At 37.5% G+C, this 24,031-nt stretch overlaps 1 protein-coding gene across 3 annotated transcripts in view; it reads left to right on the top strand.

Moving 5' to 3' along the window:
* Positions 1 to 24,031, top strand: part of CNTNAP5 (contactin associated protein family member 5) — a 286,068-nt gene that overhangs the window by 105,234 nt on the left and 156,803 nt on the right. For all 3 annotated transcript variants that reach the window (XM_027461259.3, XM_038182237.2, XM_072040750.1), the window contains exon 5: positions 21,782 to 21,929. In XM_027461259.3, coding sequence (XP_027317060.2) covers positions 21,782 to 21,929 — 148 coding nt within the window. The remainder of the gene's footprint in view (positions 1 to 21,781; positions 21,930 to 24,031) is intronic.

The following is a 24,031-nucleotide window of genomic DNA, read 5'->3' as shown; positions in this document are numbered from 1 at the left end:
GCATGGCTCAAAACTACAGTTAGTCCTGTACTTGCTACTCAGATGTCTGCCACAAGCAGAATTTCCCCTTTGCAGCTGTTGGTAGAAGAGCCTAAAAGCTTGATCAGATGTTTTTCAGAGAGACATCAGAAGCAAGGTGATAGTTTTGAAGTGAGAATGGCCACAATAAAATGACATTGCTTCTTATGGTCAGCTCTGTGAACTCTGCAATGTGTCAGGTTGGATCCAGCATTAGAATAATCTGTTCTATTTCTGTAGTCAAGGTCTAGGAGAACAGACCTGAAAGGGGGATGTATTCCTCCTCAGAGACAATCTCACTCATCTTCCCTAGGATGCCTACTTACAAAAGTAAACTTGGTCCTTTGGGGATGTAAGGGATTAATCTGTGATGAAGAATTTAGCACGCTAATTGCTAGCAATTCTGCCTTCAGTCAAAAGTGCACAGAGAGACAATGGGGAAGAATAATAATGGTCTCTGGATTACACTTAAATCCACTGAAATGTGGCACTCTAAATTGTGTCAGCACTTTCAACTTCCACTCAGATAATCAACAGATTATCTTGACAAAGAAATAAAAGTTGCTTCAGGTTTAAACAGGCATATGCCATTTTTAACCCACCATTTTTATTTTATTTACCTTTACCAAAATATGGTTCAAGTCTTTCTTTAAAATAAGTAAACACTCTGTATCTTTTAGGTGATAGTCTGGATTCTGAGCCTATTCATTTAATTTCTCTAACCCTTAATGCGACAGTAAACAACATAGCCTTACCGCAGCATCACGGGATCATTGATTCTGATTCACTTCATTTATAGCTGAGAGACACCTCCTAAAATATCCTCCATAAAAAGATTATGCAACATCCAAACCAGTTCTAAAAGTAAAGATTTTCTTTATTAATCTGTGTGTATGGGGTGGGGGGAGGGGGGTAAAAATCCGACTGGTCCATTAACTTCTATTTACAAGCTGTTAATATGCTTCAAGTTTAGCCTCCTTACAACTCTATCCGTTTTTAAATCCACTGTTTAGCCATTACAGTTTCTGTGTTTCTGGGAAACAATGGTGCACATATTTACAGAATATTTATATAATTTTAGCACTTTTCAAAGATTTCACATTTCTTTACATCTACCATTAGTGGCAACTGCGTGGTGGACTGTGGATAATGGTTTTCTAGAGTGAGAGGGAAAGAGTATTTTTTACATTATCATTTTTAGCATTTTTACTGAAATACATAAAGAGTTCTCAGCTAAGATCAGAGCTGTGCTTTGCCATGCACCACAAATATCCACCAAAGAGAGATGAATTTTGCTTAAGAGAAGTTGTACGTAGGTAACCAAGACTAGTATGGTATTATTACCCCTATCTGACATGTGGGAATCCAACACCCAGGAATTCTCAAGTTTAAGAGGCAGGAAAATAATATGGGGCTCCATGGGTCCTGGTGTGTCATGTTGTTAAGACCAAGGACTTGAGTTTTGGAGCATAATAAAAATTTCTTATGCTTTATGTCATAAAGTTACTTTGTTGCGGAAAGTAGAATGCAGAAGCAAAGACTGGTTAAGTGCTCTTTTTGGGACAAGGTCAAGATATTCATGTGGACAGAGAGAAGGTTGGTAAGGGCCCTTCAGGTACCAGCAGGGAGACTATGCCCTTCCTGCAAGCAGTCCGTGTCTCTTAAATTACACACTGGTGAACTTTCCTCCTAGCATTTAACCTGCTAAATGCCTGTAATGGCTAGTTCTGAATTATCAAGTGCCAAAGTCACTCATGTATAGAATCTCTTATATAATGCTTTTTCTCACCATTAGTAGAAATATTTTTTATTTTAATGTTAGCAAGAAAAGAAAAATGTTATTTGATAGATTATTTTTTTTGGGGGGGGTGGAGGACATATCCACGCAGCCAAATATTTTCAACATGATGCCAACAGTGAGAGGAACATAATGGCTTGAACTTGGCTGCAGATGCAATGGCCAGGCATGACATTTTGTCACATTCATTTGAAAGGACACTACACAAGAATGCTGAATTAGCCCTCCTCCTGTGCAACCCAAGATGAGCTGAAGTTGAGTGATTATGGTGTCAGAATAAGTAGTAGTTTTAGTAGTTTGATGACATAAAGGGAATCTAATTTCTGTGGGTACCTCATGACTGAGAACAGCACAGGTTGGACTGTTTGTGGACATTGCTTGTGGGAGGAAATATGACTTCCCAACTATCTGTAATAATGTTAAAACTAATTATGTTTTCACCTTCATTTCTGGGCAGTTTTGTGGACTTGGCAAGGCATTACAGACAAAAAAAAAAAAAAAAATTGTTATTTTAAGATATGCTGAGCACTGAAGCACGAGAAATTGAGACTCCAGATTTTACAATGTAGGCAGCAGTCATAAGCAGGAAGTTTGTAGATTAGTTGAAAAGAGCACATTGCTGTCTTGGAATTTTTGGTGCCAAATTGTAGCCTGGGCAAATCTTTCAACTTCAGTATAAATTTCTGGAAGTGTCATGTTACTGCAATAAATTAGCTACATTTTCTTTTACAATATTTCAAAGGACAATGGAGCATAAAACAATTGTGCAAAATCATACTGTCTGCCTTTTTGCACATTATGAAATTTAAGCTTTGCCATTTCTTTTAAAATGTTTGCTGTCAATCTCCTCTGCTTTTCTAAAAGTAGGTTCCAAGAGCATCTTTATTACTACTTTGCCACAGTACTGTTTTTTAAATTGCATGCTACTTTAACAGTCCCATCCACCTGAAAGATACAGATTGTGACTGAAGAAATGTAGTTCTGAATCAGAAAGTGGAAGGCACGGGAGTTTAGATGTAAGAGAAACTAATTTTCATTTTGTTGCCTTTATATATGTCCAAAGCACACTGCTTGTTGCTGAATCGTCTGCTCCTTCTCATCCCACATTGCCTTGAAAATCTGAGTTGTTTGCTGCAGGAGCAGGAGACTGCAGTGAAAAGGCTGAAGGCCAAAGACTGGCAGAACTTTCAGAGGTGGCTGGTGGAAAACATGAAGTAAGCATGACTGAGACCATTCAGTGGTACAGTAAATATGTTACTAGTCAGTGGTTGTTGCAAGCACCTATGAAATGCTTTTTATGCTTCCAGAATCCTATGTGAAGGGTCCAACTGGAGTCAAAATGTTTAATTCCTTTTTCCTAAGAATTTGATTATGATAGAGTTAGGTATCAGCAGAGAATCTGATTGGCAGAATTTTCAGTGACCTAAAATAACATTGCAAGTGGTAAGTAGGGCAAATTCATATTTCTTATTGGGTTTTGACTCTTCAATATCAGTTAGATATGTTTCTAACAGCTAGGAATTGGGGGGATTTAATGCCAACCCCAATGCAAAATAAACAACAAAACCAAAAAGCAACAACTAAATTAAACCAAACCAATAAACCAGAAGCTTTTGGAACCTCCTTGTACTATTCTGCAAATCATTATCAGTGCCTTGATTTGTTTAGTTTGGGTCATATTCCATGCCAAGGATATGTTAGATCCATATATGCACTCAGGAGGTTATTTGTGAAACTGAGATTGGGGCAAGCTGCAGATTCTTTGCAATATTTGGCTGTCATTCCAGCTGAGGAGAATACAGTGCAGTTTGTATGGGAAATGGCTGTCCCTCTAGGAGCTCTTGATATAGACTACTATTCTCCTTACATATTTAGGCAATGCAGAAAACCACAGAAAGGTAGTTACTATTAATAGGTTGTTACAATAGTTTTAGCCTAAAGAGGCTCCATTCAAAGCTGACATTAATTGTATTTTGACAAGTTCGTAGTGGGGCAGTTTCTGACAGCAAATTTAAGAAACAATATTGTCACTAGGATGTTTTTGGCTGGAAGCAGTTATGAGACCCACTAACTGAGGCTGTATATTAACATTCACAAAATGTATATTTTCTTCTCCTTAAAATCAAGAAATGTCAATTTCAAATCCTGATATTGTGTTACTTCAAATCCCAAGGTGTTGGTGACTCCTGAGGCTACATACAAATAGAGGATGTCTCTACCATCTATATGTTAAGATGAGTTTCAGTGTCCTGAGTGCTGCAAAACTCCTGCACTTACTAGCAAGTACCTTCAGCTGGCATAGGCTGTATACCGGTGTTCTAGAAGCAATTGCTGCTAATGATGCAGTAAGTGGCAGGCAAACTGGGACTGGAGGCAAACTACAGCTCCTCACTCCACTGCCTGATAGTTACTCTTGTTGGAGCTAAGGGAATGGATCAGAAAGGTTATCTATACTCCAAAACAGCCTCCAAAATGGTTAGTTCTGAAATTTGTAACTTCCAAGTAAGGAGACATTTAAAAAATATTCTCTGGTGTGGATGTTTATTTAAAAAAAAAAGTAGATTGTAATTTGAGTTAGGGGATCGATTTTTACATCCTACTACAGATGTCTGCAGTCAAGTTTTTGTCTTGTGCGTGGACATGGGAGCATTTTGTGGGGAAGGATCTTCCCTTAAAATTCCTGGCAGAATGCAATCTGACTTCTAGCTTCTGTATTTGAGTAAAATGCTCATCAGTGTGCTGTCATATCATCTGGGATAGATGGTTGAATAGATAGGAACTTGGTATTCTTTTTCCAATTTCAACATTTCCTTATTTCATTTTTTTCTTGTTTGTTTCCTTCATCTAATATTTAAAACTAACAAGCACAAGCAAACAGAGAAAAAAAATAATCAAAAGACTAGAACTCAAAAAAAAAAAAATCCAGTTTATGTAATTCAATTAAATACGTTCTTCCCATGATGCATTGAGGAAATATATTATTACAGACACAAATCACTTTGTAGTGTTGCATTATTAACTGCTTCTGGGACCAGATGATTTTTCTGCCAGATTAGAAAGAAGAATACATAGGATGTAATGTCAATTATCCTAATTCTTATGGGTCTTTCAACATTAGGGAATACATAAATCCCCAGAAAGGGGATTCGAAGATGTATGTGTTTGCACGTACTACTATAGGTCACACTCTTGGGTGGGTGTCCAAACAGGTTGGAATTTGAGGATTGAAAATGTACCAAAGAGACAAAGGGTACCTGGAGGAAACACAGGGGTGGTCTTAGCAGTGTAAGGTCCTAAAGCTCTCCCATGTGAATAAGAGGTGCAAGCATTGTTCAATAGTAGATATGCATTTTATTAAGATGACATTTGTAGGATAGAGAAAATGGTGCAGGAATTACGTGAAAGTTATTCTGCTTTGCAGATTCAAATATCTGTAGATTTCATTAAACTGCCTTGTAAAATAATCACAGTAGGAAAAAAAATAAAAATGGTGGGGAACAGAATTAGGTGATTCAAAGTAGTCTTGATCCATCACGCTCAGGCAGGAAGAAGAGGTGGGTGTGGATACAGCACTACAACTGGCTGCTAGGAGCATCTAACAATGTCTTCTTTGAGAAAAGAAATGGTATATTACATTTGGAGAAATCGGTGGTGGGAAGCCAATTATTTAACACATATCCCTTTATTCAGAAACTTTCATGTCCTCTTTATTTTTTCCCAGAGACTTAACTGAGACTTTCAAAAGTCCTAACCTTCAAGATTTCTAGATCTTTGGAGAATGTTTAAAGTGTCCCATAGATCTCCCCTATGATATCCGTGCCTGTGTCTACCTGAGTATTAGAAATAAACCATTTGTATTTAATTGCATGTTGGAAAGCTGGAGATATCTCACATCACTCTGATGTTTCAAAATTTTACTTATTTCTAAAAACAACATCTGGATTTTTTATGTTGCTGTTAGCACCTTGCCAGGAATCCAAGCGGCTATTTGAAGACCAGTATAGCAAACAGTAGGTCATGATTACAGCCCCTTCCAGTTTCTTGGGCCATCATAGAGAGCTATGTGCTTACACAGGTGCTGGATGAGTTTGTGCTGTAATTGTTCAACGTTGTAGAAATGAAGATGAAAATGTCAAAAAAGAAAATACAGGATTACATATAGAATCATCATTTAGGTTGGAAAAGACCCATAAGATTGTCAAGTCCAGCCATCACGTACCAAACCCACCATGACCGAAATACATAAGCTCCACATCCACTTGTCTATTGAATGTCTCCAGAGATTATGACTACACCCTTCCCTGGGCAGTCTGTTTGGATATGGAATCATATAAAGTCCCGGTTTTCAACAGTCTCAGTTTTGCCTTTTTTTTTTTTTTTTTAACAAACAAACAAACTCTTTCACCTCTGCAATTCTTTGGCTTATACAGGCATGTATTTAGTTTATTTTCCTTTGACCTTTTGCCTCCTTTTGCAGTATAATCTAGAGTGCCGTGGATGTCAGCAGGAAGTCTGGATGAACAAGGAAAGCTGACTCTACAAATTGTTTACAAAAGGTTAGGAGAAGGGAGGGGAGGAAGTCTTCAAAAATGATGCACAGGGTTATTTTGTGAAAGGGAAGGAAAGGTAGAATAAACAAGAATGGACAAATATACAACATCTTAAGATACTTGAAGTTTTTATTCAGCATGATCTGATCTACATGTTTTCTGGTATGAAAGTGTATACTTTGTGATATTTGACCCAACTGTGGTTAAAACTAACACCAGGAGTGACCTTAAAAATAAACCATAAGGGTACATCAAAATGAAAAAAGAGTTCATCTATTTAAAATGTTTAGTTTTCTTTTTCCTTGGTAGCTATCAGTAGCAATCAATAACATTTAAGAGTGCCTCATCTGCAGAACAGCAGAGTGATGTCAGGCAAAATGTGGCTTTATGATAAAACTGAGGAAAAGAAAAAAAAAGAATGACTATCATCAGAGCATCCTGATGAGAAATTTGCAGAAGCTCATATGACTGTTGCAGCTCTGTAGGGATAGCTGTGTCCGGAGAGAGCGCATCCATTGGGCCTTGCTGCATCCCCTTTTGGCTGGCCAGGATCAGGAAGGGTGTGGGAGCTGCAGCCCTCGCATATGCTTCCTGGCCAGTCTGGTTTCTGATCACCACAGGCTTGTGGAAGGCTGGGAGCTCTCAGGCCTGGAGACCAGGGTATTCCCCACCGTGCCCTTTTCCATCTGTTTGTATTTGGAACTGGAAATACCATTTGGGCTGCAAACCTTGGAGAAAGTCGGCAGACGAACAGCAAATCCTCCAGAGCTGCTGAGTGTGGCACTTGTCTGTGTCTGCTGTAAAATCCTTTGGTTTCAACACAGGGGGAGATAAATAAGTGTTCATCATTGCTGGGTTGCAGCTGAGCTTATTTTGCCCTGTCTAAGCCATGGCAGAACAAAGACATAAATTAGATGTATTAAAGGGGATGCTTTTGTAGCTTAGTAGGGATTGGCTGCATCAATCTAGTCAAGGGCAACTGCAGGCAAACAAGATTTATTCACTTGTAAATTGGGCAATATATAGGGTACCCACAGGTTCCTGCCTGGAAAACCAAAAAGTGGAGATTATTGGTCTTGTATCTACCATTCATCTGCTCCTTGGAGAAGCATAATAAAAACTTAAGAACTAGTCAAAATATTTTGATGTGTTCTTTGTAAGAGCCATATAAAATTTTTCAAGTAATTTTTTTATTCTCGGTTATTTGATATACACCCATGTAACTGCTAATGCTTCATAAACATAATATAATTTGTAAAGATGGTCAGCTCTGCAGGAATGGAAGGGAACTGATGGACTTACGGTACAAACTCTGTATTTGATTTTCAAATAACTTTGCAGTTATAATTCCAGGTTCTGACTAGTCAATTTATAGATAAATTTTCCTCTTGAAAAACTACCCATGTCAGTACCATTTATTTTTCAAGGGAAAGGAACATTTTCAATGACATTTTTCAAAGAGAAAGTTTGAAATCAAATTAATTTTTTATTGTTTTTCAGAATTGTTCTTTTCAGTATAGTTGTTGGAAAGTAAGCCAATGAATAAATATTCCAGAAATAAAATTAGCTTTTTTATTGGAACTCAAAATTTCCTATGAGATGTCACCAACTCCAAATAAGAAATTTTCTTAATCTCCTTCACTGAGGGAAAAGGAGTGGAGTTGAGGTATTTCAGCTCTTATGCTTGTCAGTAAATGCCCTTGAGACACTGAATAGTTATGAATCTCTATATACCCATCTGTATGTAAGAGCTTATGTATTTTATTAGTTTTTGTAGTTTCTGTTGGCTTTTTCTTTAGAGGATTGGTGAAGAGATCAGCGAAATTTAGCAGTAGGTTTGACATTTAATATAGATGGACATAAAATCTGACTAGAAAAGACCATGTCCAGAAATCCTAAGAAAACTTAGGGTCCACAATTTGTCTGAAAGTGATGTTAGTTGTTTGACTGGTAAATATGGATAATACTTCCTCAATCTCCTCTGATGTCTGTGATGTCTGTTTTTCATTTTTTTATAGCCCAGTGTCATATTCCACTTTGGATACCATTTCTTCAGACTGAAAAATCTTAGTCTGTTTAATCTTTCCACATTTCAAAAATATTTTATACCATTGGCTGTGTTGCTGTTTCGTCTATCTTTTTGTTTTGTTTTGTTTTAGATGGAGAGACTTCACAGTTCTGAAGTTGCAGTCACATCGCTGTTAAATGTAAATGTATATTGATGTTTTCTGGTTGGTTGGTTGTTTTTTCTAGTTTTTCTAACAATTTCTAGCCCCTCATTGTTTTTTTGGCCATATTTGGATCTAGAAGTGATGCTGGCACCCAGCAGTTCAGAAGGCTTCAAGATTTCTGAATTGCAGTAGCTGATTTACAATCTACTTTAGTGTGTGTTTGATGAGGATGATTTTGTCTGTGTGCTGTGGTACTTTACGTTTGCTGATACTATATTCATTTTTCCATTTTACTGCTTGAATCATTCAGTATAATCACATCCTTGTGCAGGTAGGTTTTCACAGTTGGTCTTTGTTTTTACAATCCAACAATTTTCATGCTAACATAAAGTTTTCTTATTCCTATGTTTTGCCTTTTTAAAAAAAAAAAAAAAATTAGTTCATTTACGAATTTAAGAAATACTATATAGATCAGACTAGATACACCCTAGCATCCACTGAGTATTTTCTTCCAAACTTTTCTTTCTTTTCTTTAACAAATTGCTAACAATGACTCTCTTTGGTCATATGCCTGCTTGGTTTGCTTGCTTTTTGCTTTTCAGTGATTTTTGATAAAAAACTTTTTGAAAGTGTGATTGCTTAATATCAGTTATGCTATTCTTATCAATAAATTAATTCAGATGAAGACTTCTAATAAATTTATGAGATTTGGCTTCACTCAGGAAAAAAAAACACATACAGGAAGTCTTTTAGTAATTCTGTAATGATTTGCATGTTTCTTTATTATATTTTTTTTAATTATTTTTAATGATTTATGGATTTACTTGTATGTGGAGACTGAGACATGCCCTTTAAAAAAAAAAAAAGTGGAACCATATTTGGTTTCTCTGGTAATGAACTCAACTTGCATTATAGAATAGACACCACAGCTAACAGTTTTATATATATATATATATATATATGAATATATATATATATATATATATATGAATATATGTATGTCAATTTTATACTGAATTTCCTTGTGGAAGAATATTAGTAGAACATGGTGAATTGCTGCTGTTCATGTTTACTCAGCAGTTTGATTTTTCTCACCCATTTCGCTAAAAGAAAAGAGTTTAGAGTTGAAATTGCCTTCAGTTTTGCCCTACAGATATCTGCTGTCAAGAATTTATTTAATTTCTTAGCTGTACCAGTCTTTTTCAAGCCTGCCTTGCAGACTCTTTTTCAGGCTTTTTTTTTCTTCTGTCATTGTTTTACAAGTTATTAATTACTTTTTTTTGTCTTATATCAAATGAGTGATCATTTTTTGAATTCCTACGTTTATGTTGGTATTTGGTATTAACTGCACAGAAAAGATCGTGATCTCTATTTTTATCATTTAATTGTGACTCCTTCTCTAGAAGGAACTCTTCTACTTCCAGTAGCCTCTTTTCTCTCTTGTTTAGCCAGATTGTTTTTATTTCTTTCATTTTTAATTTTTCAAATTAAGTGACATGTATTTATTTTCAGTCTCTAATATGAGGATTTTAAATTATCTCCTTGCTGCCTAAAATAACTTATCTTGTTGTTTGTTGATTTTAATTTCCATATAACGTCATAATTTTTATGTACTAACTCTTCCTTTTAAAGAGCAGCTTAATTTCTATTTATTTTTTTTTTCATGTGTGTATCTCTGCACTTTAAATATGTTGTTGAACTTCGGTGGGGTGTGGCCACTGCTGCAGCGTACCTCCTCAATAGCAGTGTTTTCTCCTGTGCGCTGCTTAAGCAATGTGTCTGCATTTTAGATACCTTTGCTGCTAACTTGAGCAGTTGTGTGTTTCTATTTTCTAAAATTCATGGCTGAAGTCACAACCTGTCACAACCTGTTACAACAACAAAAACACCTTTGAGGAGTTTAAATGTGAATAAGACCATAGTTTTGATGCAGGTGCACATGAGGACGTATCAGTGCCCTTATTAGTCATTAAATTTCTATATTTTCAGGCTACTCTTCTGTTTGGCAGAAGTTGGGGTCGTCTTCACCAAAGACTAAACAACGAACACACAGCCTACTACCATTTATTGTAAACATGTCACAGTATGCAGAAATTATGAGACTAAATCCTGCAATAGGATAATTTCCTTCTCTGTGGGTTGCATTATCTAAAACACTTATTTCTATCTCCCCTTCTTTGGTACTCTTCAAGGTGTAGTTATTCACACCGCTTTCAGTAAAAATGTTAAATGCAGTGTCTTCCTCTTAGTATTTTCAGAAAATGTTAGGTGTTCCTATTTCTTGTTCTAAAATGTAAGCTCTTTCATGGATCCAGCTCATAGGTCCTTTTTTTCATCTATGATGAGGAGATTAGCAAGGAATATAAAAGCTGTGTGTGTTAGATTTCACACCTCAGGAGAAGGACTTGTTAAGGAGCTATTGATTTCACATACCTTCCCGCCCTGCCTGCCTCCTCCCCCATCATTTTCTGTATTTAAATGGGAAATACTGGTACCTGAGGAGATGCTTCTCCTAAAGGTTCTATTTTTAAGTGTTTATCTGGGTATTACTTACAGAAAAATTGAATGGAAGTGAAGGGAGAAAGGACAGTTTACAAAAAGTTTGGTAAGAGAAAATATTGGGGAGGAGGGGAAGGGAAGGAAAAAACAAGAACTATCCAATTAGTGTTGAGAGACATTATTATTGACATTATATTTGTGTTTTAAAATATAATTCTGCGTTTTCATTCACTTAAACCACAGTTCAAATTTGATTTCTTTAAATGTATCCATTAAGATAAGTGTTGCATGGTTGGTCCATACAGAAATTAACTCATTTTCTTAATATTCTTATATTTTCTAAAACTGTGTGTGGGGCTCCTGAACCTGGTGTCATGGAGTGCAAGGTTTAGGAATATTTCCACAGCAGAATCTTTTCTGCCTTTTATTTAAGCGGAGGGGTTTGGCAGAGGATAACAACCAGCAATCATTGCATTTCTATAGGTCGCTACCTACAATTGCTTAAAAACTGGTGATTTTTTTTCTGTGTCTGTAAAACTGCATTGCATGTCTTGCTGTTAAGGATGTAAAGACATGGTTTCTCTAGGATGATCTTCCTTGGTAAAAGTACAAGAATGCTGTTCATTTTGAAGGTCTAATAAACAGTTCATCAGAATTCAGTCCAGTTTAGTTATTTACAGATACCTCTGTTGCATAGAAACTCCTCTAGTTCCATGAAACAATTTCCAAATTCCTTCCTGTACATTCAGGAACACAGTGATTGTGCTCACTTTGAAATATGTTTTTTACAAGTCCTGAAATTTCCAACTCATTGAGCAATACTTCTCCTCTTTCCATTTTCAAAAATAAAAGTTATGAAGTACTTTTTATTTATGGCCTATTCTGATCTTGGACCTGCTTAATGTATCATGACTTGATTTAATGCACTACCATAACAACAGTTACAGGCCTTTTGCGTATGCAGGCAAAATTTACGCTTCAGAGTCAGAATGCCAGGCTACCTCCTCCTTAGATCACTATCATAAAGTTCCTTTTTACATGCTGTAGTTGAGAGAATGTCATGATCTTCAGATCCTACTGCTCAGGATTTTTGGTGTGGTTGGCTTAATAAAATGTGTGGTTGAAAGTCAATGAGCAAACATGCATTTGGAAGCTATTTTACATATGCCCACAGAGATATTGCAAAAGCTCATCTTATTCTGTTTCAGGAAGATGTAAGGTGTTTTTTTAAGTTCCTTTAGCATCCTGGGGATTAATTAATGTGGTTTAGTGACAGACCCTAATGTAAAAGTGGAATGACAAGAGTCAGCTGTAGGATGTTACAAACATTACAGTAATGGTTTCATAGGAGGAAGTTATGTCAATTAGATTTAACCCTCCTGTTGTAAGCAAGAAGTCTCTATAATTCACCTGGCCAAAACTACAGTCAATGTACACAAGTATGGTTTCACTGCTGCAAAGGGTGCTATAATGATTTATGCCAACATAGGATGTAACTCATGGTCTGTTGACAGCAGAATTTGCAGTTTAGCAAGGCTTGGTTAAAAAGTCTAGAGAAATAACGTGCAATTTTTTTTTCCCAATTTTCAACTACATGGCATTTTTGTAACCAAAGCATAACAGACCTTAGAAACAATTGCTATTGTTAGTATTATTAGTAACCTTATGTTTGTGTACCTTATGATGATGGCATTCCTGAGAGAAGATCTTGATTAAGGTAAACAGCATAGTGAGATCAGTCTGCAGTGCCCTTTTGAGATGTTGACTGTTATCTTGGCTGGGATGTGAACTTACTCCTGTTCAAAGGAGAAAAAAGAAATGTAGAAGTCGATGTATGTCTAAAAATATGTGTATGCATGTGCATTTCAGTGCATTATATCACACTGGAGAAAATCAAGGCTCCCTATTTGTCCTCTTCCACAGGATATTACTTTACTGATCCAAATGAAAATGCCATAAAACTCCATAACAGAGAATAGTGTAAGATAATGAATCACAATTTTCATCTGAGATCGCTGTTGCGTGGAATAACTAACACCCCTCTGGTGTCATGTTGCTGGATTAGTATGGCAAATTATAACCAGAGAAATACCATGTACAGCGCCATCTATTTAAACACACTGATGAAACTAAGTACAGGGAAGGTTCTCCGAGTTCCCCAACATTGCTAGATACAAACACATTCACTGCATTGTTAATCCTACTAATTTAATACAAATCATGCAGGTCTCTATGAGATTTATGCAAAAGAACAGCTGAAACCTGTGATTAATATTGGCAGCGGAAAGAGCGGTTTCAGTCTGTTGGCTAAGGTTAATCTAGTCAAGGTACTGGGGAAATATTTATCCTTTGCTATGATATAGCTTAAAATACTATCTGTATGTAGTATTGCCCTTAAGATAAAGTACAGTGGGCTGAACAGAAGTAGGAATTAGCTGCCGACTTTTAGCTTAGACTTATAATTTACAGGTTTAATTTTGCTGCTTCTCGCTTCCATTATTATTAATTTATGTATCGGTGATAATAACAGCAATAACAGCTTCATCTCCAAGTGCTCTAAAGACAGAGATGATTCTAAAAACTCGAGATGGGGATCAATTTTCCATCAATGAAATGCATCTTTATGTGAGATGCAGCATCACATTTCTTTTCAGAAAGCCCCTTAAAAGGGTGAGAAAATTGTACTTGGTCCATTGCTGGGAGGGGCTGCCTGCCTGGCTTCAAGTTGGATAAGATACTTGGGCTACATCTACATGAGTAAATAGAAAAGGAAAGGAACAATTTTATATTCCTGAGGCTCACTGGTGTACCTCAAATAATTTACCATTTGGTAAATTCTGTTTTCTTCAAAAGAGATCAACATACCCAGCTGCCTATTGGGAATGGTCTCTGGCTGATGCCAAGGTATAGTCTGGCAGACTCTGAAAGCAGATGGACGCCAACCAAAACTATGCCATGTTGCGTGCAAATGGTTAAACAATATGGGTGTAATGATGAACAAATGCCCAGAAGTTTTCCTATCTCTATTTTATTTCTTAAATTATTAAAAAAAAAAAAAAAAAAAAAAAAAGTCTTTGAATTAAATTTATTCTGTAAGATGTAATTATTTACAAAAAAAAAAAAAGAGGATTTGGTGAATTAAATAATTATTTATTTACCTAAATAATTTGACTAATTCAGCCTGGTTTTAAAATCAGACTGTGTATTCCACCATAGAAATCCAACATTTTGAGATGTCCTGCTGACCAAAAGAAGAAGAAAAACTAAAATTTGATAGGGTTAAATCAAAACAGAAAAACAAAAATAAAAATACAAAGTACAAAAGTTTTGCAATACTTTGTTTCATTTTCTTTGGTCTATGGAGATTTTTTTTCTTTTTATCCTGGAGGGGCCTAGCCTTAGAAGTTTCTTTTTTTTTTTAATGTCACTGTCATCAAACCGATGTTTTCTGGATTGATAGTCTTATCTAAAACAAAATTTGCATAGATTGTCTCAACTGATACTCTTTACAGATTTTTTTAAATTTTCTCTTGCAAAATATTTGCCATATATTTATATAGAAAATGTATCTTTTTTTTTTTTTTTACTGGAAATTCTGTGATCAGTTCTACTAACTTTTCCCACAAAGACAATAAACCGTGTCCTTATATAAATGTGATTGGTGTTTTGCAGTCATCTATCTGAGGATAATCATAGAATCATTAAGGTTGGAAGAGACCTTCAAGATCATCTGGTCCAACCATCGCCCTACTACTACTATTGTCCACTAATGATACTGTTAAAAGTATGTGTTCTTGTATTTGGAAAGTAACTAACTAGAGACAAGGGTGTGCATTCAGCATAACAGGGCAGGACAGAGGCAAATAGCCTTCCCACTTTTGCAGATTACTTAAAGAAGCGATGAAGTGGGATGAATCATGCTATGTAATTGAATTTTCTCTCCTTTGGACCACTGTGCTATGTACAGAAAACTCCAAATTAAACTACCTTTTTGTAAACCAGACTTTTTTTTTTTTCCTTACTTTCTTTTTACTGAGGGTGAAGGAATGGGCAGAGTAACTCATTTCCTCAGCCATTCTGTTACGGGAGGATAATTTTGACAGGTGTCTCTTATCCCCCTTCCTCCCTAATAGCAGCTCAGACACTGTGCCAGGAAAGCTTGCTTCTGACATTCTTGTGAAGGATGAGTGTTTCATGGAGGAAAATGAAGCAGCTATTAAGAAAGAAGAAAGCAAAATGTAAGCAAAATATTGGCTGCTCTTTCTGAAGATAGGACAGGCTTTAGACTACCTGGCGTCATGGTGTTCAACCTAGAAAGGAAAACATGAGCCTGGAAACAGGAAGCTCAGCACAGTAGGTTGGATTGTTAACCGGAAATGACTGGCCACCTTTTGTCATGAAGAATGTGGTACATTAACATGGAAGATGGTTGTGAAGTAGGAAGAGATGCTTGGAGGACACATGCTCAAAGGACACATCCAACCCTCCTGACTCCCACTCGGGCCTCCAGCCCCTGGACCAGGCTGGCAGCTGGGTCCTTCTGGGCTCAGACTGTAACCTTGTGAAATCAGTGGAAGAGGCTCACACTGATTCCATAAAGCAGAAAATGTGTACTTCAGTTTTAGAAATTATTTGAGTTGAATTTTCTGGAAGAAAAAAAAAAATCTGTACAAAAAGAAGTGAGAAAGCACAGTGCAGAAGCTTATATTTTGTGTGCCAAATGTGACTGCATCCTAGGTGAAAACAAAGACCTAAAATGCAGTCCTCCTTGTCATCCTTTCCTTCTCTCCATGGTCTGGCCCCCACTTATAGCAAAAGGATGTTTGTTTTAAGGCCACATGCTGAAGGAGATTAACTCCCAGGGGACAGGTCCTGCCACCTGCCATGAACCCCCCGTTTTTAACTCACTTTCCAAGTGGGTTGAAACTTTTAGTGGCTCGCAGTCTGGACGCAGGGTGCTTGAGACAACAGCAAAGCAATTTAATTGCTTTTCTCCATGACGTTAAAAGATATGGCTTGATAAGCGGGGCAGGGGTTTTCCATTACATAAGTGAAGAAACATTTGTGAAGAAACATTTTTCACTATTGATGTTCATGGTATGTAAAAAAAAAAAAAGGTGAAATGTACAAGGCTTTTTTTTTTTTTTTTTTTTTTTTACATCTGCATGTATGCTTTTAAGTTTTGGGGCTAGGCTGAGGTGAAAAAAGTTTCCAGACTTGCCAAAACTGATAGTTGCTTTCATTTTGCAGCAAAAACTAAATGGATTCTTTAATTTTTATTTCTATAAAAAGTCTCATTATCTACCAATAACCTGTCTAGACCCTAGGTGTTGCTAGCAGGCAGTGATGCAGTATAATTGTTCTGTGAAAATACTGTAGCATTCCATTAAAATCAAAGGCTGCTGAGTTTCCATATGGTGCGTTTGTGGCTTTATTGTGTCCTTCTCATGGTACCATTTAGTGTCGTTCCACACATACAGGTAGAGATGACTGCAACTTCCCTCCAAAACGGGGATGTAATACTCAGTGGTCCTGCAGAGTTATATCTCAGGTAACATTGATTTGAGTAGGACTGAAATTCTGTTATCTCTTGAGAAGATAAAAGCCATCTGTGACTCAGAGCTTATTTCAGCCTAGAAAATGTGAAAAACTAGGCAATGTTTTCTCCTTCCTATTTCAGATTTTTTTGTTTCTTAGTTAGAAATTCATGCTTTGTTTAAAGTGCACGTACACTCAAATATTAGAGGAGGTCCTGGGAGGAATGGAACAGGAAGCATGTTCTGCATCACAGTGCTAACTCCTTCCAGTTTGTGATCTTTCTAATTCTAGTAAGGAAGTTTAAAAGGGAGAATGGCATTGTTTTACTCAAAGTATTGCAGTTTTGGGATTTATGACAGGCTTGACTACTTTTTATCTCACTTTGGCTCCTTTGCTAAGCTGCTGGATATCTTGAATGAAGTGTGCTCCTGTCCTTATTTCTTCAGGCAGGGGAGGAAGCATACTGCGATATCATGGATGAGATTTGAAGGTGGAGTGCTCTTTTCTGTACTTGTATTTTCTTTCAGTGGAGTTTGAAATGTTGTAAATTGCTAACATCTGTGTTATGTGCCCTCTGCACATTCATAATCTGATTTTTTTTTGTTCTCAGCTCAGTTCATCAGAGTGACTTTGGCACAAATGAGAGTACTCAATACATCCTAAAATATCTCCCCTAGAAGGTAGTTAACCTCAGGTCTGCCTGCTCGCTGTTCAGGGCTGATTGGGCCTATGTTGCTGCTTGCATACACAATTTGAACCCATCCCATTACCTGCCTAACAAAGTGGGAGAGCAAAATATATTCAGCAGAGTCATTATGGGAGCCACCTTCCGGAGATCTGTAAATAAGATGCTGTTTGCTGTGCAGTGTGCATGCAGGGAGGCTGAGATAAAGTCCCAAGTCTGATGCTATCTTCTGAATTGATTAGGCTTTCATGAGCAGACAATTTCCTTGCTCCAAATTTCTACTTGTCTGTCTAAACCTGGAGAGAGTTTGGTCAAAGGGTAGCCTAAAGTTGAGCATATTAGATCTTTCACTGGTATGATCTGGCATAGATCTGAATACATCAAGTAGAGAAACAAATGTGTGTGTGCAGGGTTATTGACCAACTGTTGTATTTCAGCATAGTTGCACGACATTTTCCTGAGCTACCCCTTAAACAGCTTTTGAGATCCTTATGAATGAAAAAGTTGTATATAAAAAAAAAATAAATCATTTGCTTTGTATTTTTTTTGTTTGTTTCTTTTTTCCCTGAGGGAGTTACACTTCCAAATTCCAGATATCAGCAGCAGCTTTGAGATTTGAACATCTTTTGAAAGTTTTCTTCTTCGTATATGTTATTGCTAATGCAGAACTAAATTGGAATTATATTTATTCGCCTTCAGCATAACCCGAGCACTGGGCTGGCCAGACCCTGCTCTGAACCGCTGCAGCTGTTCTTATGTCGCCTCTTCATGTGAGTGGGACCTGCCTTTGCTGGCTCATTAAAAAGCCACATAAAATATTACTGCGGTGCCAGAGTCTGTGTCACAGCGGGGCACCACGCAGCCAGGCATCATGAAACAAGCTTGGTCCGAGAGGCAGCCCAGCCCGTGGCAAGCTGTTAACCTCACAGCCACTAGTGCTGGGGAACAGGCTGTGTTTTGCCTTCAAGAAGCTGGTGGCAATATCTGGTGCTAATGGAGCTTTTTGATTTATAAGCCCCATATAATGCCAGAAGCAAAATTTCCCAGGTAAATCATCAGTCTGCTGTGTTTAGAGGGCTTGTGAGATTTCAGTGTTATGCTCCCTCCTGGAGCAACTGTGTTGCATGGGAAATGTCATGTGGGTGCTTTGTTTTCTGTGCTGGTTTGTCGTTTTGTTCCTGTGAATTAATCCCTGTCAGCAACAAGTTGTAATAGAGGCTGTTTCTCAAGAGGAAGTATTTCTGCCGTTTTCACCAATAACTTTACTGTTAATCAATATTTGAACCACCAGGGCTAAGAAATCTGGTACTGCATCCTTGTTTCATCTTCTTTAATGGATAGATTATTTCTGTGTCAGCTGTGGATCTGAGTTTTCAAGTGACCATCTGTGCAATTGGTGTTATTCAATCAATGGTCTACAGCCCACAGGTGCTCCATAAAACATCGGAAGGTGATCTGTAGAGCAGTGGGAGTTGAAAGCAAAAATCAAAGCAATCCTAAAGGCATACGCAGTGATGCCCTGCAGTTAGCAACAAGCAGCGATGTGCTGGCTGCATGCAAAACCAGCTCAAAGGTGCAGGTCGATGTGTTGCCTGTGGATTTTTTTTTTTTTTGCCAAAAGTTTCAGTGGCTCTTTGGTTATTAGAGAAGCTTGATAAACACTGCTCTAAAGGATGCATTTGTTTTATGTAGAGTTTATTTTTACTGACTTAATTAGTTTAGCATGGGAAGAATGTTTAGAAAGCTCTGTGTCAGGTTGTATTGTGACTGTGTTGGAGTATGGGTGTTGGCAATTCTGGCTTGTCCTTGAGGTGTCGTGAAAGAAATGTGCTGGCACAGGTGCCTGTGGGTGAGCACCTGGGTCTGCTTACAGACAGCAGGGTACAGCTGCCTCAGTTTTACTTGGCACAAGCACAAGACTCCTTTGACTGCACAAGAGGCCACTGGAGCGTGCTGCACGCACCATCTGCCTGGAGCAGGGGACTGCCTCTGTGAGCTGTGGTGATGCTCCTGAGTGGTGTGCATGGGGGTGTGGTTTGCATGAGCTTTGCAAAACAAACAAACAAACAACATCAAATAAAATAGAATAAAATAATTATAATAATAAAATATAATAAAATAATAATAAAATAGAACAAAATAATAATAATAATAGCAATAATAATAATAATAATAATAATAATAATAATAATAATAATAATAATAATAATAATAATAATAATAATAATAATAACATTCCTTACTGGTTTACCTGTGAGAAGGATGTCAGAACGGCCCTTAGCAGCAACTATGGGTGGTTGTAAGACATCTCTGCAATTTTCCAGAGATGGAAAATGTGGATGACTTCCACAAGGGCCCACTGGTCACTGAGTGGTACTGTGTCAGCACAGGCTACGTTCTTACCCACTTCACCAGCAGAAATGTGCGGACTGCTCAGTTTGCCCTCTGTTGGTACAGATCACCTAGTTCTCATTACTTCCTCATTGCAAGGAGGTATTTCTAGAGGTGCGATGCTTTTCAATATGGTCTCCCAGAATGTTTTCTTTTTCATATAAACAAGAAAATTATTAGCTTGTGGACTGTGATACAATGTGCAGTACTGACAGCCCTACAGTATTAGAGGATTATGAGAAAAAAAGCAACACAGACCCTGAAATTGTTTCACAGTACTGCTATATTAAGGTGTTCTTTTTCTTTTGTCTCTTAATTTTCACCTTTTGCTTGCATTCTAGTCATTACATTTTATGGTTTGTTTTTTTTTTTTTTTTTTTTTTCTTTCACAACTGGGAGGACTTGAAACTTTTTGCTCCCACTCTTTTCTTCTTTCTTCTTCCTTTTTTTTTTTTTTCTTTATGAAAGGTGAGGTTTTTACATAATCACAGGATTTCAGGAAATGAGCTTTCTAAACATACAAACAACACTGCCATTCGTCCATCCACCTTATTATATCTGTGAGTGTCATAATAAAAATGTGAATGCTGCCACAACTCTGACTGTGAGATTTATTCTCTGCTGACAGTTTCATTACTGAGAAGAATAAGATCATTTCACTTGAAATACAAGGGAAAAAAAAAACTCTGAAATTATCTCTGCTGGAATTTGAATTTGTCTGCCATCTAGAAAGCAGTATGAGTAAGCCCAGGACATCTTGAAGTGCTACTTGTGGCACTTCTCAAAACATATCCGATGGCTGCTGAAATTCTGTATGTGGTTAACTTTGAATTAAGACCAGCAAGAATCCCCATCCAGAAGGTTTTAATTATATAATATAGCTGAATCTGAAAGAGGTTAGTTAACCATCACAAAATCCTTGTAGAAAACAAGATCTTGTGCAGAGAAAGTTTATTATAAGAGATACAGGATAAACAAAGCTTTGGGGACAATTGGGTTTCTGTAGCAGAATTATATACCCTTTTCAGCCTGATAAGCTTCTAACAAATCCCATGTTTTGAAGGGTTCTTCACTTTATTGAGGTAGCTGGGGTTGTAGAGATTGTTTCAGTAAGATTATTCATCTTCAGAGCTGAGCAAAACAGCAATGAAATGCACTTGCTAACCATGTTTTAGGGATTGAGTAGTATGCTATTTTTTGCAATAATGATTGAGCAGAAAATAAGGCTTAGCGCATATAGGAGATTTTTTCCAGTTCAGTGTTTTTAAGGTGAAATGAAAAAAAGTGTGTTAAGGTTTCAAGGTATTCTGCCTTATAAAGATTCAAGAGTACTTTTATTGAATGTAGTTGTAAAAAACAGTGATACACTAGGTTTAGTAATGCATGATCTTCATTTTTTATTTTTTATTTTTATAATTTTTAACAACATGTCTTGGCAAAAAAATGAACATTTGAGTAAAAATTCAAAGAGAGAATTTCCTTTTATTGAGTGTTAATTCTGAGTAGGGACATTAATTTTGGCTTGCAGTTGTAGCAATTAATCGAATAGTCAAGAAAAGAAAGTTTAATTATTACTGTTTGTGCAGGCTTTAATTCTCATGAGTGCAAGCTGTCAAACTGCTGACTGTCATGTGTCCTGACTCAGGCTTTCATCTCTTCCTGTGTCTTTCTGAGTTTTCTGTTGCATGTGTACATGTCCTGTTTGCCTTACCAAGCTCTCTCCAATCTCAGTGCCTTGTGTTCACCTCTTTCTGCTGACCTGAATGCACCAATGAGCCTTTCACACTGAATGCACACTGAGCCTTGCTCTACTGAAGGGACTGTGGGTTTGTCAGAGGCTGGCGGAGTATTCTGGTGCTTAGGAATATCCTGGGCTTGGAGAAATGCTTGTGGTATCTTCTGTAATCCCATCTACAATTTGCTTTTGCAACCCTGTATGTGTTCCTCCACACTGCTGAGATGCTTTGTGTGCTGTCTCCTTCCTTTCTCACTGCAGAAGACACACAGCGCTTGGAAGAAAACAATCAAAATAATTTTAAGTAATTTGTAAGAACAAGAATCAGGGAAGTGAGTGGCAGTTTACATCCTTAATTCTGAACTCAGTGCTCACCAAAGATTTCTGTTGTTCCAGGTTTTCACAGGGAACAGCAATGCTGACAGTGTGGTTCACCACAAGCTCCTGCACTCCATGAAAGCCCGATTCTTGCGCTTCGTCCCTCTGAAGTGGAATGTCGGTGGGCAGATAGGACTGAGAGTGGAGGTCTTCGGCTGCTCCTATAGTAAGTGGCAAAGTCCTAACTCACATTTTCTGAAAGAGCTTTTGTTGGTGCTGTCAGTGCTGCAGGAGGGATGCATCAGAGTATGAATTAAAATGCAACATGGAATACGTAGTCATTTATTTTTTCAGTCTTTCTTGTCTTGTCTTTCTGCATGGGGATGTGCTAGCCCATCTAGCTCAGCTGCTGAAGCATTCCCAGAGCTAAGCCCAACACAGTGATCTGCTGCTGCTTGTGAGCACAAGGTGGTCTAATGCCGTGGAACCTCCTGCCCCAGTGAAGGACACAGAGCTACTTGGGATCTTCGTATAGGGTTTAATTTAGGAATGATACTACCATCTGCTTAAGTGTATTTTTAGTATGTAGTAGTTTATTTTTGTTTTTAAGGCATGTTATCTAGTTGAGGAGAGTGGTGCAGCTTGTGCAGCTAGTATTTCTATTTTAGGCTGATGATTTCATAGCTTCAGAGAGAATTTTGCTGCTTTATCATTTTTGCATGGGAGTTTTCTTCCATGCTTTTCTTCAAGATATGGTGAATATCTTCTGAGACACTATCTGTAACACTTTGTCATGTGGGCTTTGGAGCAGCTTATGAACACTGTTACCTGCGGGTGTTTCATCTGTGTAGTTATCTCTGTGTACTGCAGATATATGACCTACGACCATGGAAGAGTGTGGAAGTAAAGAAAAAGAACCAGTGTTGCTCCCAGGCATAAAATGAAGACAAGTGCACGAGGAAACACAAATCTAGTATTTGTTTCACTGGTGGCTGTGGTTTTATTTCTGAAATGTGACTTTATAGTGTTCAGAGACACTGCTGGAGACAGGTAAAATTTTACTGGGGAGTTGAGGGGATTTGCAAGCTTTGGCCAGGAAATTCAATGTGGTGTGGCATAGATCACCATCATGTGATGCTACTGTAATTGTACATCTCCCTCTTTAGATCAGGTCCTTATCTCCTCCTCGGATGTGTAGAAAAGGGATTGTAAATAAAAAAGTGGAAAAACTCCTAATTGGGACAGTTATTGGATTCATCTGAGCTGTATCAAAGTGCCAGTTGTCTTAAAACTTTTGATTCACATGATTCCACTGAATTGAGAGCACACTCCTGGACTCTCAGTGGCTTCATCAGCACTCTCAGGCTTTACAGACAATTCACGTGGTTTTGCCTGTAGAATCTTGTTATAGAATCATAGAAGCCAGGTGAAGGCCAGGACTATAGTCTGCGTTGATCCAGAAGTTCCGTTCAGCTTTTTTTTTTTTTTTTAAGATGCTGCTTCTCCATCTACTTGGATGCTCAGGCACTATGGACTATTCATTTAAGTACAGACCTGCAGTGTCCTGATCTGGACAGGTAGCTACTTATGCCAAGAGATCTTTTTCACTCCCACCAGTGGATGTGTAAACTGAAACCTGCAAATCAAAACCAACTGCCCTTGATGTCATCATTCCAGAACAGCTATATCATCTATTCCCAAGGAACTTTCTTTCATTACAGTGACCAAACCTCTGCTATAAAAAATGTAGTCCAAATAGACTTTCTGCAAATAAAAACTGGAACTGAAGATGGAAATTTTTTCAGCTGAATGTGATTTGGTGCTCTCCACGTGAAATACTATATGGGCACTACCTCCATGTCAGATTGTGGTTGTATCTTCTGTGATATAAAGAAGACTTCAGAGTGACTTGCTGGCTGAGTTTCCTTGTGCTGATATCATCTAAGTCTTCCTCTTTATCCTGTACCCTGCAGTTACTGGAAATAAAAATGGTTGTAGAGAATTAAGGTGTGAGATTGAAGCAAGGCAGAAAAGAAATAAAGGGATTCATAAAAGTTTTACAGGGTGTTGAAATATTCATTCCATTTATATAAATGTGCCATTCAGATTTCTGTCTGGCAAATTGTGTATGCCAAGCAATACCTGTCTACAAGTTTTGCTTATATAGCTTCACAGTCTTGGCTACTCCTAACCCAGGCGTTCTAGCAGTGTACGAAGATGTATGATCATTTATAAAATGTCATCTTTACTGTTAAACTGACAGAATGTCTGCAGCAGATCCTGAGCTGGTGTACACCTACATAATGCATTTTGTAATGCTCGACAGCA

Source organism: Anas platyrhynchos, chromosome 7, assembly GCF_047663525.1.
Source record: "Anas platyrhynchos isolate ZD024472 breed Pekin duck chromosome 7, IASCAAS_PekinDuck_T2T, whole genome shotgun sequence".
NCBI lineage: Eukaryota > Metazoa > Chordata > Aves > Anseriformes > Anatidae > Anas > Anas platyrhynchos.
The sequence above is the reverse complement of the archived record's forward strand: the minus strand, read 5'-3'. Positions and strand labels throughout refer to the sequence as shown.